Genomic DNA, 15,294 nt, shown 5'->3' with positions numbered 1-15,294 from the left:
GTCTGCATACACTTTAGGCCTGTGCTTTGATATTAAGCTAATTTTATTTTTGATTTTGATGTTGGCTTTCAAGGATCATCAGAAAGAAGATATCTGAGGTAAAACTATTAAAAACTTGCCGCGTTTCGTCTGGCACACCTTCATTCTCTTCACAGCTGCGCGCGTTCGTTCCTCCCTAAACTCAAACTTAAGGTAAGAATCAGCACAGTCGGTGATTGTTGTAAAATGCAGTCTTTACTGTTGCTAAATTGCAGTAAATGTTTGAAAATTATTATCAACGTTTAAAACGTTGAAAGCACAATAATCCGCGCAAGAGACGTTGTTCCTCAGGCTGAATTGCGGCGCGCGCTTCAAAACGGATCGCAAATAGACAAACAAATTACACGTTGGGCTTCAGGTGCACGTCCAAAAGATCAAATACACACAATAGTATGTTAAAATTACCGGATTGGAGTGTGTTTAGCTACATACATGCAGTTTATATCGGAAGTGTACATAAACAGCTGGGAGAAAATACGATGTGTGTTAATATCTATTGTCTTAAAGAGACAGCAGTCACCTTCTGACAATTATGCCATCAGTGTTAATCAAACAACAAAATGCAAAGAGAAAATCACTCACAGCACTTCTTCTGAATATAGTTAGCTTTAATAAGAGTTAATCTATTAATTTATACTGTGAAAACCATGCAGTGTCACTTTACATTTGGTTACTTAGATTTCTTTTATAGGCTAGGCCTATATTACTTACATGAACACAATGACAAATGAAAGTACTTTATTTCATTTGTGTCTTTGTTTTATTGTATTTGGCAGTTTGTTTCTTTGTTCATATTCTTACTGTATCTTATATAAAACACCAAAAATGCCAGACACTATATAATATAAAGCAAAGTTAATTCAGCTCTCTCTCTCTCTCTCTCTCTCTCTCTATATATATATATATATATATATATATATATATATATATATATAACAAAAAGTACCGATAAGAATACCGTTAAAGTACCGGATCGATAAGCAGTATCGGTAAGAGTAGTAATACCGTTAAATCCTTAACGATACCCATCCCTACACACGGCACAGACAACATGCATGCCACACGCACGCACCAACAGGCACAAACTGACGGTCGAGACCATTTTCACCTATCAACTTATGGGAAACATGTCTGAACTACTAACTAGTGTATGCTCTCAAAAGATGGAGGAAACCAGAGGAAAGCAGACTTTAAAAATGTGCCCGAATCAATCTATGGAGAAAAAACCCAGGGATCAGGAGCTTCGTGCTGGTACCTCTCAGTCAGCTACATTCTGTATTCAAATTGGGACGTGCGGAGCAGAATTCAGGTTGACATGAGTGTGATTACTTTGGGAGGAAGCTGGGATTTGCCAATGTGTTATTTGTGCCAGATTTGTCAGTGAGTGATATACGCTTCATGCACAAAGACCTCTCTCTCTCTTTCACCTGCTTGCACCCAGTTCGGAGAGTGAAAATCAACATCAAATCAAAATCAAAACAGGCCCTATTTACTTTTTTTTTTATTCCTCATCTTATTAGGCATGATTCCAGCAGATTATTCCAATAAAAATGTTTGTCTTCACAATCTTTTATCATAATTTATCTACACAACTTCTTTCCTCTTAAGGCTCGATATATTTCAAGCGAAATCGAAGAATGAACTGACATGACATAATTTCAAACAAAATCAGGCCAAAACCAAGCTCGTTTGGAAACTGATTGAAACTGCTTGCCAAAGCGGACTTTCCAGAAAAGTTTGCTCCGGCAGGTAAACACATTTGTACTACCATCGGTCCATGGCGATTACATAATAGGCATGTGTGCTCTGAGGCTCTGCCTTCTTTGACGTGGAAATCTTCTTTGGTTCATTTCTTCTGTTCAGTCTGTCAAGGTCAGACGTCCGCGAGTGAAAACATGAACGTACTGGAAAGTCGCTTTATAGTAGAAAATGAGGTTGTAATTCTGATTAAATGAGACACTGGCACTGTTTTCTCATTTTGTTGTGTGATTATTTTGTTATTGAATGGAAAGCCGGCAGCAGATTTACATATTCATCTACACGTCGCTCGCAGCAGTATGGGCGGTGTCCGGATGTTCACTAACAATATCGCTGCTCACGTATTTCAAACTTCTTTGTACCCCTAAGCGGTAAGCGGTAAGTATATCGGGGCCTTTACTTTTCAAGCCCTCCTCCAACCATCTGACTCCATTCTGTTAAGTAACACCCACTTTTCTTAATTCAATCAACACGCAATTAATAAAATCAAGCCCCACCTTACATTTATTTCTATACTGCTTTACATCATACAAATAACAAGAGTCATAGTGATAGAAAAAACAAAACAAAACAAAACAAAACAAAAGAAAACTAAAAGAAACTAAACAAAACAAAAAGAAATGAAACAAAAAACAAACAAAAAGAAACTAAAAAAACAAAAATGAAATGAAACAAAACAAAACAAAAAAACTTCAAAACAAAAAGAAACCAAACAAAACACAAAAACACAACTAGCTGTGCCTGTTATACATTGGTCTGGTTCTAGACTTTGAAATTGTGGTATTCAAGAAGGAATTTAAATACATATTGATCCACAAACACACACATATATACTCTGGCACACCCCAAAACAAAAAAAGCCCATAGACGCTCACCTCAAACTTCTGCCGGAATTCCTCGTTGCCTTCTTCTCCCTCTGCTGGGACAGGTACATTGAAGTACTCGCCCTCTTCCTGACTGAGCAGCTTAAACCTGTATGTATGTGTGTGTGTTGGACAGAAAATAAGGCATAGTTAGATGAGTACAGGATCTCTGCAGTATCACATATGGTTCAGTAACAGACATTAAATCCTCCTCTGATAATGGCTCCATCTGGCTGCTATAGGAATTGTGTACTGCTCGCGTACTTCCCTGAAACGGCACATTTTGCAAAATTACCTCTGCTCATTTAAACCATTCATACGCTTACAGTTTCCCTCTCAGCAGGGATGACCTTGACTATGATCATGTGTGGAGAGGAATCCAACCGGTTTGAGTTGCCCCCAAACAGCTTTCAAAAGTCTGAGGGACAGCGTGATACCCCGTCTCATATTTAGCTCTTCTAACATCTGTGCTCCCAGATAGCAGAAAATCAGCTTCCTGTTTAACGGTGTGAGGTGACCATTGCTGGGTTTCCACCTCCTTTATTGCTACTGATGTGATAGGAGGCCCTGTGTTCATCTTGCCTTTGGTCGGCACGGGTGTGTGTGTTGTGTTTATGACTGGAGATGAGTCATGGCTGCAGTGCTCTCCCACTACACTTCTTCCTTCCACAGCTAGACCTCCAGAGGCTTTAGTGTGTGTGTGTGTGTGTGTGTGCATTCATAGAAACGGGAAAGAGCATGAGAATGGCAGTTAGCATGAAATGACCTCGATGATTTTTCTAATGGTGTCAGGTAATATGATGCATTAATTCATTAAATTACTTTATTAATATTATTATATTATTTATTATTAATGTTATATATTTGTTATGTTACACTACAATTTTTCAATGTTTTTGATCTCTTCTGCTCACCAAGGCTGCATTTATTTGATCAAAAATACAGTAAAAACAGTAATATTGTGAAATATTATTACAATTTAAATCAGCTGTTTTCTATGTGAATATATAGTAAAGTGTAATTTATTCCTGTGATCAAAGCTGAATTTTCAGCATCATTACTTCAGTGTCACATGATCCCTCAGAAATCATTCTAATATGATGATTTAATGCTCAAGAAACATTTCTTATCATTTTCAATGTTAAAAACATGTTTTTTTTGTAAACTATGATACTTTTTTTCAGGGTTTTTTAATGACTAGAAAGTTCCAATAAAATTTTATGTAACAAATTTTCTATCACATTTGATCAATTTAATTAATCACTACCCTACTTAATAAAAGTATAAGCATACATACAACATACAAAAGTGACACAAATGTGCATTCTGGGATTGCTTTTGCAAAGGATACATTTGATGCAGTTTACATCTTGGTCGGAGACTTTTATGAGTCATGGCTAAACATGGCCATAATCAGGTAGTGATATCAGAATGCAGGTCATGAATATTAATTAGCTCACAATGAATTTTGAATGTTTTATAAGTCTTTGTCACTGAGAACAAGTTTTACTGTTTCCAAGTTATACTTAATCTTTTAATATTAATTAATCTGGAGATCAAGTGTGAAAACAGCTAAAATGTCAACAATTTATGTCAAGATACAATATATCAAATTATTTAAACAATTAATATTATCAATAGTCCACTGATTGGCAATTTATCAGCATAAAAGTTTGCATATATAATATAATATAATATAATATAATATAATATAATATAATATGTGAATGTAATATAATAGTTTATTGTGAATAAAATGTTACTATATTTCAATTTATTGTGCAAAATTTTAGTAAAAAGTACTGTTTTATCTGACACTGTATTGTTGCAAGATATTGGACAATCAAAACCATTCATTAGTTTTATATCCTCTACAAATAATAATAATAAAAAATCTCATGTTATCTTCACTAAAGTTGCTCTTTATCCCTGTTGTCATACTCTGTCCAGTAGCAAATATGAATGAGTGTGACATTGAGACAGTGACAGCTCTGACAATGACATTGTGATCATGTGGATCTGTCCTGACTGAAGGTCCACTGGGGAGCAGAAACGTCTCATCTCTAATCTGACACTCTGAGCTTTGCTGTCAGGTGGCAGGAAGCAGCCACTGAAGTCACATATGCTCATTACAGCTACAAAACCTCTGAAACGCCCTTGCAAAACACATACATGCATCTCATCATCAAACCATCCAGTAAAATTCACATCTGGAACAAAACACAGGGTGCTTCTCAATCAGCTCCCTAGTTCAGCAGACAGGGCACTGATCAGGGAGTGGGCCATCAATTGCAAAATCCTACCAGTGCACCGAAACGTTCGCTCCTTATCGAAAGTTCTGAAGCGTGAAACATAAACCATGTGAACCAAACCAACTCACTACACATAATGGCACGTGATAGATGTTTTTTAAAATATAAACCATTATTTAATTACATTTCAGCATTAGCATACATTGCTAGGCAGCTTAATGAACATAATCTTGCTAACATTTATTATTTATGGCTGAAATGTTGCACATATATGTACCATGTATTTATCATAATGTACTTTAAATAACATAAAAAAATAATGTTGGAAAGATATCAGTTATGCTGTTGTTCATAAATACCAGTAGTGATGTTGTACAATGAGGACGTTGTCACAACCCCGGAAATAGAGTCATCAGTGTCCCAATGTGTAGTGAGCCAGCGTCCTTACTGTCCTTATCAGTGCCTGAATTCATGTACACAATATACTGATTCACAACCTAGGAAACTAGGGAGCTGATTGAGACACACCCACAGAGAGAGGAGATGCTAAAAAAGGAAAACAAAAACATAAAACTTGTCAACCTCACTAATTGATGACTTGCCATTGTGACCCAAACCCTACAGGTCAATACATTTATGTTATAAAAAAGTCTTTCAAAAATTCCATTAAAGGGGGCTTATTATGCCATTTTACATGCCGTTTTGATTTTGTTTTTGGGGTCTACTAGGATACGATTTCATCCTTGAATGTTAAAAAAAACCCCATTATTTTTCACATATTTCACTTTGTTCCAGCACCTCTCCTTCCAGTCTGTCAGCAACACTCTGGGGTGCATTTCCCAAAAGCATCATTAGCCAAATATGGTTGTAAATCCCATTGAAATCAATTGGTAATGACGGAACTTGCGACCATAGTTCGCTTTAGGAAATGCATCCCTGTTTATTTTCTGTTTTTATGAAGCCCCTCCTTCTGAAAAGCGCAGTGCGCTCTGATTGGTCGGCTGGATCAGTGTGTTGTGACTGGTCAACTGCTCCGAGCATGTTTAGAAAATGTCTCACCCTTTACCATAACCTCAAGTTTTCAACACTAACTCAACTCAATCAGGCCTCGGCCTCTATATTTTGTGTATGCCTTGGGCGGGAATTATTTAAATGAGGTGTATTTTGACATGTACGTTCCCAGAAGAAAACTCATCACATTGAGGGAGTTCAGAAACAGTTCTTACTGATATAGAGAATAACTCCATTTGGAGTGACTTTGTGCTAACAGACCTTTTTCATGCTCAAACAACAACATTACACACTAAATAAAGCTGAAAATGTAAAAAAGCATAATTGGCCCTTAAAAGTGTTGGGAAGGTTAAACTTTCCCATTGTCTTACTGCAAGCAGAATGTTATTTTAAGGTTAGTGTAACATCCTTGAAAGCATTCTCTCAGCTTCATCTGTAACCGCAATGAAGCGTAACTTTATTATTACTTTTTCAATAGTGGGTTGTCCTGTTGAATAGATATAAACTCATTATCTCATGTCTCAACAGCAAGAAATCCTTCATATACTTTTATTCACCTTTTCTTCCTTGCCATGTATGCATGCTTATAACTAGTTTATATACCTGTACGTGTTCATCTTTAGGGAGTTTTTAATCACCACTGTCTCCTTTAGCTTGCAAACTGGTGGCATGGCTCTATGTTTATTTAAGCAGCTTTGGAACAATATTTAATTGTGAAAAGTGCTATACAAATGAAAATAACATTTAATTCAGCTGAAAATGTGTGTGTGTGTGGGGGGGGATGAATATATTATAGAAAAAAAGTCCCTTGTAAAGGAATCATAATCGAGTGTCCCTGGCATTTAAACGTTTAAAAAGCCCTACCGCAGACATTAATATATTTTTTAACGTTTTCATAGGCGCAACACAACGTAGCGCATGTGTTTTTTTGCTAGTTTCAGCCGGATGCAGTTATCATTTTCGCGTCCAGCACCACGTTGTTTAAATAGCAAATGTACTCGCACCCATCTGTTCGCCCATGAGCGTGCTGGTCTGAAAACGAGGTGTGTTCAGGTGCATTGTTGGCGTGTTGCTGTTTTGAGACAACTGAAAACCCCTGCGCCATTGACCAACAAAAACCTGGTCTAAAGTCAATGGCGCAGTATTTTTTTGTTATTTAAAGGGTGCATTAGTAATATGCGCTTATAGGCGGGTGCACAACGCACGTACACTCTTCTTATTACACACACAGGGATGAGCAGGAGCACACAAACATGCCAAATATTAAAAATAAAAGGATTCCCCTCTCTGGAGAAGCGTTCAGTCTTGCAAATTCCGCCATGAACCCGCCATGGTACAAGCACTACTAGCTTTTAAAGGGAATGGGAGATGAGACTGATTGGTTTATTGCATGTTATGCCCAAAACACACCCATTACTCATTAAGAGACTAGGTACAATCCTTTTGGACCACGCGCCTGGCGCACAGACCATTTTTCCTGTCGTTAAACTAGCAAAAGTGGATTCGGACACGCCCTAAATGCACCAGCGCCATGAGTTCCAGACCATGCGCTTAGATTGTTAAAATAGGGTTTACACAACCTTAACATAATGCTATCCCATGATTGTGGAACATTATCTGTTAGGTGAGAAAGAACTTCTAGACACTTCAGTCTCTAGATACTTGTACTGACTAGACAATATAGGCTACAAGAAAAAAAAAATCTAATAGCTGACAGACAGAGAACATGAAGAAGAGAGCAAAGATTTAATGTGGATCTGACCTTTCTCATTTAACTCAATTCTGTCACATTACCTGCACATTTAAGCATTCACGGGGGGCTCGTGCAGATTTAAAAATACACAGACCCTAGCTGACAAGATAGGCATTTAGAGGTGTTCGAGCAGGAATGGGAGTGTGTGTGTGAGTGGAAAACAGGAGTGGAGAGCTCTTAGATGAAGAGCTCTACTAGAGGGGAGGAAAGACAGGGTGAGGACTTCTGAAAGAGCAAGAGTCTTCAAATACAGAGGAGACAAGAGACGACTGAACCAGTTAGATGTGTATGGACTGCTGCACGTCTGCGAATTCCTGTGATATGCAATGAGGTTTAGCTGACACAAACTTTTTAATATTAGTGTGTACACAATCTGGTTGAACCTCAGGGACTTCCTCATTTCCACTGATGTGCATGTGTGTGTCAGCAGGCTTTCTCACCATCCGTTCACTCCTTGCTTCTGAAGCTCCGAGATGCCGAAAGACAGAGAGCCCATAAAGTCGTTCCGGCTGGTCAAGTCCCAGTCCCAGATCTCCACAGACAGCCTGCGGTCCTTGTCAGACTCCTTCAGATTACTGTAAGACACAGAGCGAAGGAGGGAGGAGGACAGAGACGGCAAGAGATGGAGACAAAGAAATCAAGCTGAACATTTGATTTTGCATTTCCCAGACAAACAAATGACTGATATTTTGGCTGTGCCACTAAGCTTCCTTACAATGTGAAGGTCTCGTTCCACGTGGGATTCAGGCAGCACTTGATGGTCTTGGTCTTCTGTTTGCTCTCACTCTTGGGGTCAGGGATGAGTTTTAGTTTAACATAGGGGTCAGATAGGCCATTTGGGTCCATGGGCACCAGGTTTTTCGCTTCTTTAACTGTAAAATAGAAATATAGGATATATCACAGACACATAAGGACCTAAAGATCAAGATTTCAGTGGTTTAACATTTGTTAGTGTGCAATCAATGCAGAGGTTGAATCAAGAGGTATTACAGTTTGTGTCAGTTGGAGCTTTAATCAATAATTTTCACATCTTAAGCACTGTTAATGTTTTTGGAGTCCAGCAGAACTGACATAAAAATGCATTAATGCAAAAATGCATAATTTTCCTGCCTTCCAATACTGTTCAAGTGCAGGTTGAAGGAGCATTTCATTTGTTGGACCTACTGAACAACTGGAGCATTCTCTGGAAAAAGTGACCATTTTGAGTGAGAACAAAGCATCGTGTTTGTGAACAGACTGATTTTAATGATGCATCTTGTTCATGAACAAGGATCTGCTGACCATAAGACCTTCGTTCATCTTCAGAACACAAATTAAGATATTTTTGATAAAATCCGATGGCTCAGTGAGGCCTCCATTTCCAGCAAGTTAATTTCCTTTTTCAATGACCAGAAAGCTACTAAAGACGTATTTAAATCAGTTCATGTGACTACAGTGGTTCAACCTTAATATTATAAAGCGATGAGAATACTTTTTGTGCACCAAAAAAAAAAAAAAAAAACGACTTTATTCAACAATATCTAGTGATGGGCGATTTCAAAACACTGCTTCATGAAGCTTCAAAGCTTTACAAATCTTTTGTTTCGAATCAGTGGTTCGGAGCACGTATCAAACTGCCAAAGTCATGTTGAATCATTGAAGTTTCGAAGCTCTTATGATGTAACGAAACCTCGTTTGCTGAAATCACATGACTTTGGCGCTCCAAACCACTGATTCGAAACAAAAGATTTGAGATTTGTAAAGCTTCGAAACTTCATGAAGCAGTGTTTTGAAATCGCCCATCACTAGATATTGTTGAATAATTTGTTATTTTGTTTTTTTGGCACACAAAATGTATTCTCGTCACTTCATAACATTAAGGTTGAACCACTGTAGTCACATGAACTGATTTAAATATGTCTTTAGTAGCTTTCTGGGCATCTGAAAGTGTTAATTATCTTGCTGTCAATGCAGGCCTCACTGAGCCATCAGATTTTATCAAAAATATCTTAATTTTTGTTCTGAAGATTAACAAAGGTCTTACGGGTGTGGAATGACATGAGGGTGCGTAATTAATGACAGAATTTTCATTTTTGGGTGAACTAACCCTTTAAGTTTTAGAAAGGATATATATAAGACAATGAAACAACACAAAATACATTTTGTTAAATATATTAATATTAAAATAAATATCAATACATTTCCATTTTCAAATAATTTAATCATGTTTTAAGGATGTCTAAATATTTCTACTAGAAAACAAAAGGATGCTGAATAAAAAAAAAAGTTTAGGATGTCAAGCACCTGATAAAATCTTGTGAACCCTTTACCCCTCAAAAGCAATAACTATGGACCCCAGATGTGAGTGAATAGCTGTCAGTCATTTATTCTTGCGTCTCATGAGCCCTCAGAGCCATGTGGGGGCAACGAATGCACACAGACTATCCCAGTAATTGGGGTTGACCTCAGCACTTGACCAGTACAACAATTAATGCAGGAGGCTGCTGTGGCCTTGAGATTTGTGGCTAGTGTAATTTCCATAATGAGTGGTGTGTGAAGGTAGGCTTAGCTGTTCATTAAGACAGAGGCGTACTGCAGCGCGCATACAGGAAGAGAGATGAGTTTCTGCGTGAACTGTCGTGCTCAAGGATCAGGGTTTATTTTGCAAGCTAATAAATGTAACACACAACATGTTCGTTCGGAAAGCCCTCCGCACGGAGCAATTAAGCAAGTGGGATCACTGACCATGTAAGAAGAATATTTGCATGAAGATATCAAAAGCTTTGACCTACAAGATACGCTCAGTTTTGTGGCTCGGAGATGTAGGAAACTCATAATGTTACCCAGCTGATTAAAAAAAATACTCATTAACATAGTAGCGTATAACACAGTTGATATTTTAACAGGCAAAGATGCAAAAAGCTGTAGGAATATAATTAATGCTTCTGCAAATAATTAAGCAGCACTGCTCCCTCTAGGTGAAAAACAGCACTGCAATTTTAATGGCAAATGGTCGATTTACTCGAAAAATGAGCTTTATTGGTGCTCGGAACAGATCCAGAACTGACTGGATCCATTAAGCTGATGTAAAGGCAAGATTTTTTTTTGTGACACAAGTCTTCATTCACAAAAACTAGCCGCATAACAAGTGCTGACAACACACTAAACACGGTCACCCAGCGTGCCTCACTAACATTTATCAACCCGCAAGAGCTCCGGTGGTCAAACAGAGTGTGAGTGTGAGAAAGATGAGGTGGAAAGGACCTTTTAAAGGCAGAGCGGCCGCCCCGTTTCCATCCAGGTATTGGTCAATTCATTAGATTTAAGTGACAGGCCTTTGAAATGCACGACAGGAAGTGGCCCCATTCATCTTACTGTACGCTCAGCAGATCTGCGGCACCACCGCGTGACATTAAATTATAAAGGACAGCGTGATGGATTAAAAATGTCTTTTGCGCTCAGGGCTGTCTGTGCCTCGGTTCTTTCCATGGTGCAGCTCAGCTCATTAGCCGCTAGCGGGCTAAAGGCTGTTAGTTAATTCTAAGGGAAAATGGGAGCTGAGGCTCGCGGGGTGAAATAGCTCAGGATTGAGCTTGAAAAGAGGGACGCATGGCTGAATATGGAGCAGCGTGTTGAGGCTAATGTCACTTACACACACCCGCTGATGCACAGATCCAAGAAAGCATTAAAAGGATAGTTAAGCCGAAAATGAAAATTCACTTGTCCTCATATTGTTCCAAACCTGTATGGCATTTTTTCTTTTGTGGAACATAAAAGAAGATATTTTGAATAATGTCTCAGGGTGTTTTTTGTTTTGTTTTGTTTTGTTTTGTTTGTCCACAAGATGAGAGTCAATGGAGTCAATTGTATGGACAAAAACATTTTTCAAAATACTCCTTTTGTGTTCTGCAAAAGAAAGAAATGCATACAGGTTTGGAATGACATGAGGGTCAGTAAATGATGGCAGAATTCGCATTTTTCGCTCAACAATCCCTATAACTGCAAACTGATCAATTTTCTCTTGGTTTGTCTTCCAGAAATCTCAGTTGATTGAGCTCATCTTCTGCTCTGAAAAGATGACAAAGTGGAACTAAGAGGAAATTAGAAACAAATGGAAATTCCCTAATGGATATAATAACTTTATATCAATGCAATTACAAGTAAGTGGAAATTTATCATGGATATAATTTAATAAACTGCTTGAAAAGCTATTATCATTTTAAATTGTCATATACAATGTGAAGGGTTTACAAAGGGTCAAGTTAAAAGGATAGATCACCCAGAAATGACAATTCTGTCATCATCTACTCTTGTGTCGTTCCAAACCTGTTTTTTTTTTCTATTTTGGAATACCAAAGGAAAATACTGAGTAATCTTTACACAACTTTTTCCAAAAAGCACTATAAACACATCATAAAAGTACACATTTCAAGTCTTTCAAGTCCAGAATTGAAAGTTATGTTCATGCAAATCTCTGCAGCTCTAATATCAAACAGGTCGCTTGTTGTTGGGTGTCAATAACATCAAGTACCACTGATATTCATGTGTCTCAATCAGTGATACCTTTTACTTTGAGAGCTGCATAATGAATACAGTTTTGGAACCATATTGGGTGAAGTATCGCTACAGTCGCTGCATCTCATTTTGGCATTTTGGAGGCTGCGTCCTCCGGAGGTCGCATTTGAAGGCTGCATACGTCATCAAGGATGTCTTATTTCAGAGAAGTAACCATAATAAAATTGTTTTTCCTCATGAGGTGTAAAATATTGTAATTTGCAATCTAAGGGTAACTTTTCTTAAATGAGACCGCCTCAGGGACGTATGCAGCCTTCAAATGCAACCTCCGGAGGATGCAGTCTCCAAAATGAGAAAAGAAAAGAGCCTGAGGGTTCTTTTCTCAAATAATTTCTTGCTGAGAGAATGCTAATAATGCCCTCTGCTGGACACTGAATGCATTACTATGTTTTTATCTTTTTTTCCTCACTGGATGCAACAACTGTGTCCTCAGCATGCTTGTGTTTGTGAGGCATGTTTGTGTTGATGCCAAGGAGAGACGGGAAGACTAAGTGTGCTTTCTTGTGTTGCCATGGACACGTGTAATGTAATGTTTGACAGATCCTATAGAATTTCCCAATGAGCTCGAATGCACTTCACTTCATCACTGTCGTGTCACATGCTGCATTTTGGACATACTACACACAAAAATAAGATATAATAAGAATAATCCAGTGCCAGTAAATCTGCTCTATTAATATTTAACAGAACACCCAACCTGTTATCCACTTCATTTAATTCTGTACCCAACCTGACCCGTTTGACAAAGATCACAACCTGAACTGCACCCGCATTAGCAGCATGAACACAAAACATTCATTCAAACTGTGAATGGATACAGAATGTGACCAAAGTGTGCTGCCTTTATTGGTTAGAAACTATCTCTTCGCTTCACTACACTTGTATTTTGAGTGATTCATTTGCCAAAAAAAGAGAAAACGGTAACATTTTTTCAAAATTTCTATACATATCGCGATAATATCATTATTGTGAATTTCTTTTGGCCATAATAATCGTATAGTGAAAATCTGATATCGCAACAGCCCTACTGACAAGCAAAACACAATTTGAAAGCTTAATACTAAATAATCAATATCTGTGCTCAAATTATGTCAATAGTAGTTTTTGTTTTTATGGATTTCATTCAAGAGCTGTGGTCAAGCAGTCAGTGCTTGTGTTTAGGCACATGAAGTTGTAATGCTCAAATACTTGCAATTCAATTGTGATCAATTTTTATTTCTGGGTGAACAATTTCTTGAAATGCAGCTGGGCATTTCTAATACCATCAGCACCTGACATTTTCAAAAATGAAATGGTGCATGTAGGTCCCTTTTATCTGGTGCTGCTTTGGATTCACCACTAGGAGGAATCAGACACTAAGAAAAAATCTCCCACAAGCCTTCACAGCGGCACACTTCATGCCTCAACTGTAAGCATTCATGCAAGATGTGCCTTATAAAGTGCATTTTTGGCTCTTCTTCAAGGGTCAAATGAAGGCATGTGTGTGGTAACGAGAGGTCCAGGATCCACCAGCGATTTAGGAAGACGTGAGTGAGCGAGTGTTTGCTTTCATGCACATGTGAGCAGCAGTGATATGTGTGAGTGGGCAGTAGTGACTCACTGCTGACGGTGAGCACATTGTTCTTGATCTCTGCAGTGATTTGGATGCGGCCCCTCCTCTCAGTGTGGTCAGTCCCACACAGACTCGGCACGTTGGCCACACAGCGCTTATGGATGTTCATCATACAGTCTGGATAGCGGGAGACAGAAAAAGGAAGAGATGTTACACCACAACCCCAAACAACAGATACACAGACAAAGCACACAATTTTAAATCTATATATATAACCGTTTAAAGGACAGACATAAATAGAAGGTACTTTCCTTCTACCAAAGACCTGTTGAGCCACTTCAGTAACTATGAATGGCCAAGTTTAGCCAATCTCTGACCAACATGTAGACTGAATCAAATGTAAGTAAAGGCAATCCCAGAATGCAAATTTAGTCCCACTTTTATATATATATATACACATACATATATATATATAGTGACTAGGGGTGTAAAGATACAATCATGTCACGATTCGATACATATCACGATATTGAACTCACAATATGATATTATTGCGATACTCCAAGACATATGGTAAAAGGATAACAAAAAATGTATTGTTGATTAAAATGCTAAATTTGGTATTTGGAATGGAAATGAATAGGCTTGACCTTGGTGCTGGAAACAAAATGCACAGGACAATGTTGATACCATAATATTCATGATTCTGAAGCTGAAAACACAGAATTATTTTAGACAAATATGCTTGCACTCTGTCACTGACTAGATAAATTTAAAATAATGCAGACCACTTTTTACTGGCAACATAAGACTACATAATTTGGCATTATCAGGACCCACAAATATTTCCCCACTGCATTATTATACATTATATTCAACATTAGTATTTTAATGTAGTACTGACACTAAAACTATGTAAACTCAAATTTTCCTCACACAGTAATTTTAATTTTGGGTGAACAATACACAATACAGATTGTCACTATCCTCAATACACATTGTTGCATTTTTGTATTGCAATATATTGCTGTAACCCTAATAGTGACACATAAAAGCGACAACATTTCTCAATGTTACTGTCTTCTTACTGTATTTCTGGTGAGCATAATGTATATGGTCACAAAAAATATATGACGTATGTGTGTATATATTATATTATATATATATATATATATATATATATATATATATATATATATATATATATATATATATATATACATATAATATATATAATATATTATATATATAATATATATATATACACACACATACTGCCTACAGGTATGTATGCAGTAGACAGAGAGGTGACTCACTAGAATTTGGAACAAGGGAACAGTCTTTCCTGAAGGTTAAATATCTGACCAGGAACAAACTAGTCATCAGGTTGTACTCCCCTGCTAAAAACATCAACAGCCACCAGCATATGTGTTTTGGATGCTGATGTGCTTCCTTACTAGCTTAAAGGGTTAGTTCACCCAAAAATGAAATTTCTGACATTAATTACTCACC

General features: G+C 37.6%; 1 protein-coding gene across 2 annotated transcripts in view; it reads right to left on the bottom strand.

Moving 5' to 3' along the window:
- Positions 1 to 15,294, bottom strand: part of prkcbb (protein kinase C, beta b) — a 160,229-nt gene that overhangs the window by 83,273 nt on the left and 61,662 nt on the right. For both annotated transcript variants that reach the window (XM_048195275.1, XM_048195266.1), the window contains exons 5-8: positions 13,831 to 13,959; positions 8,392 to 8,548; positions 8,117 to 8,251; positions 2,673 to 2,769 (exon numbers count right to left, since the gene is read on the bottom strand). In XM_048195275.1, coding sequence (XP_048051232.1) covers positions 2,673 to 2,769; positions 8,117 to 8,251; positions 8,392 to 8,548; positions 13,831 to 13,959 — 518 coding nt within the window. The remainder of the gene's footprint in view (positions 1 to 2,672; positions 2,770 to 8,116; positions 8,252 to 8,391; positions 8,549 to 13,830; positions 13,960 to 15,294) is intronic.

Source organism: Megalobrama amblycephala, linkage group LG1 (genome assembly GCF_018812025.1).
Source record: "Megalobrama amblycephala isolate DHTTF-2021 linkage group LG1, ASM1881202v1, whole genome shotgun sequence".
Lineage (NCBI taxonomy): Eukaryota > Metazoa > Chordata > Actinopteri > Cypriniformes > Xenocyprididae > Megalobrama > Megalobrama amblycephala.
This window is presented reverse-complemented; position numbering and strand designations above follow the sequence as displayed.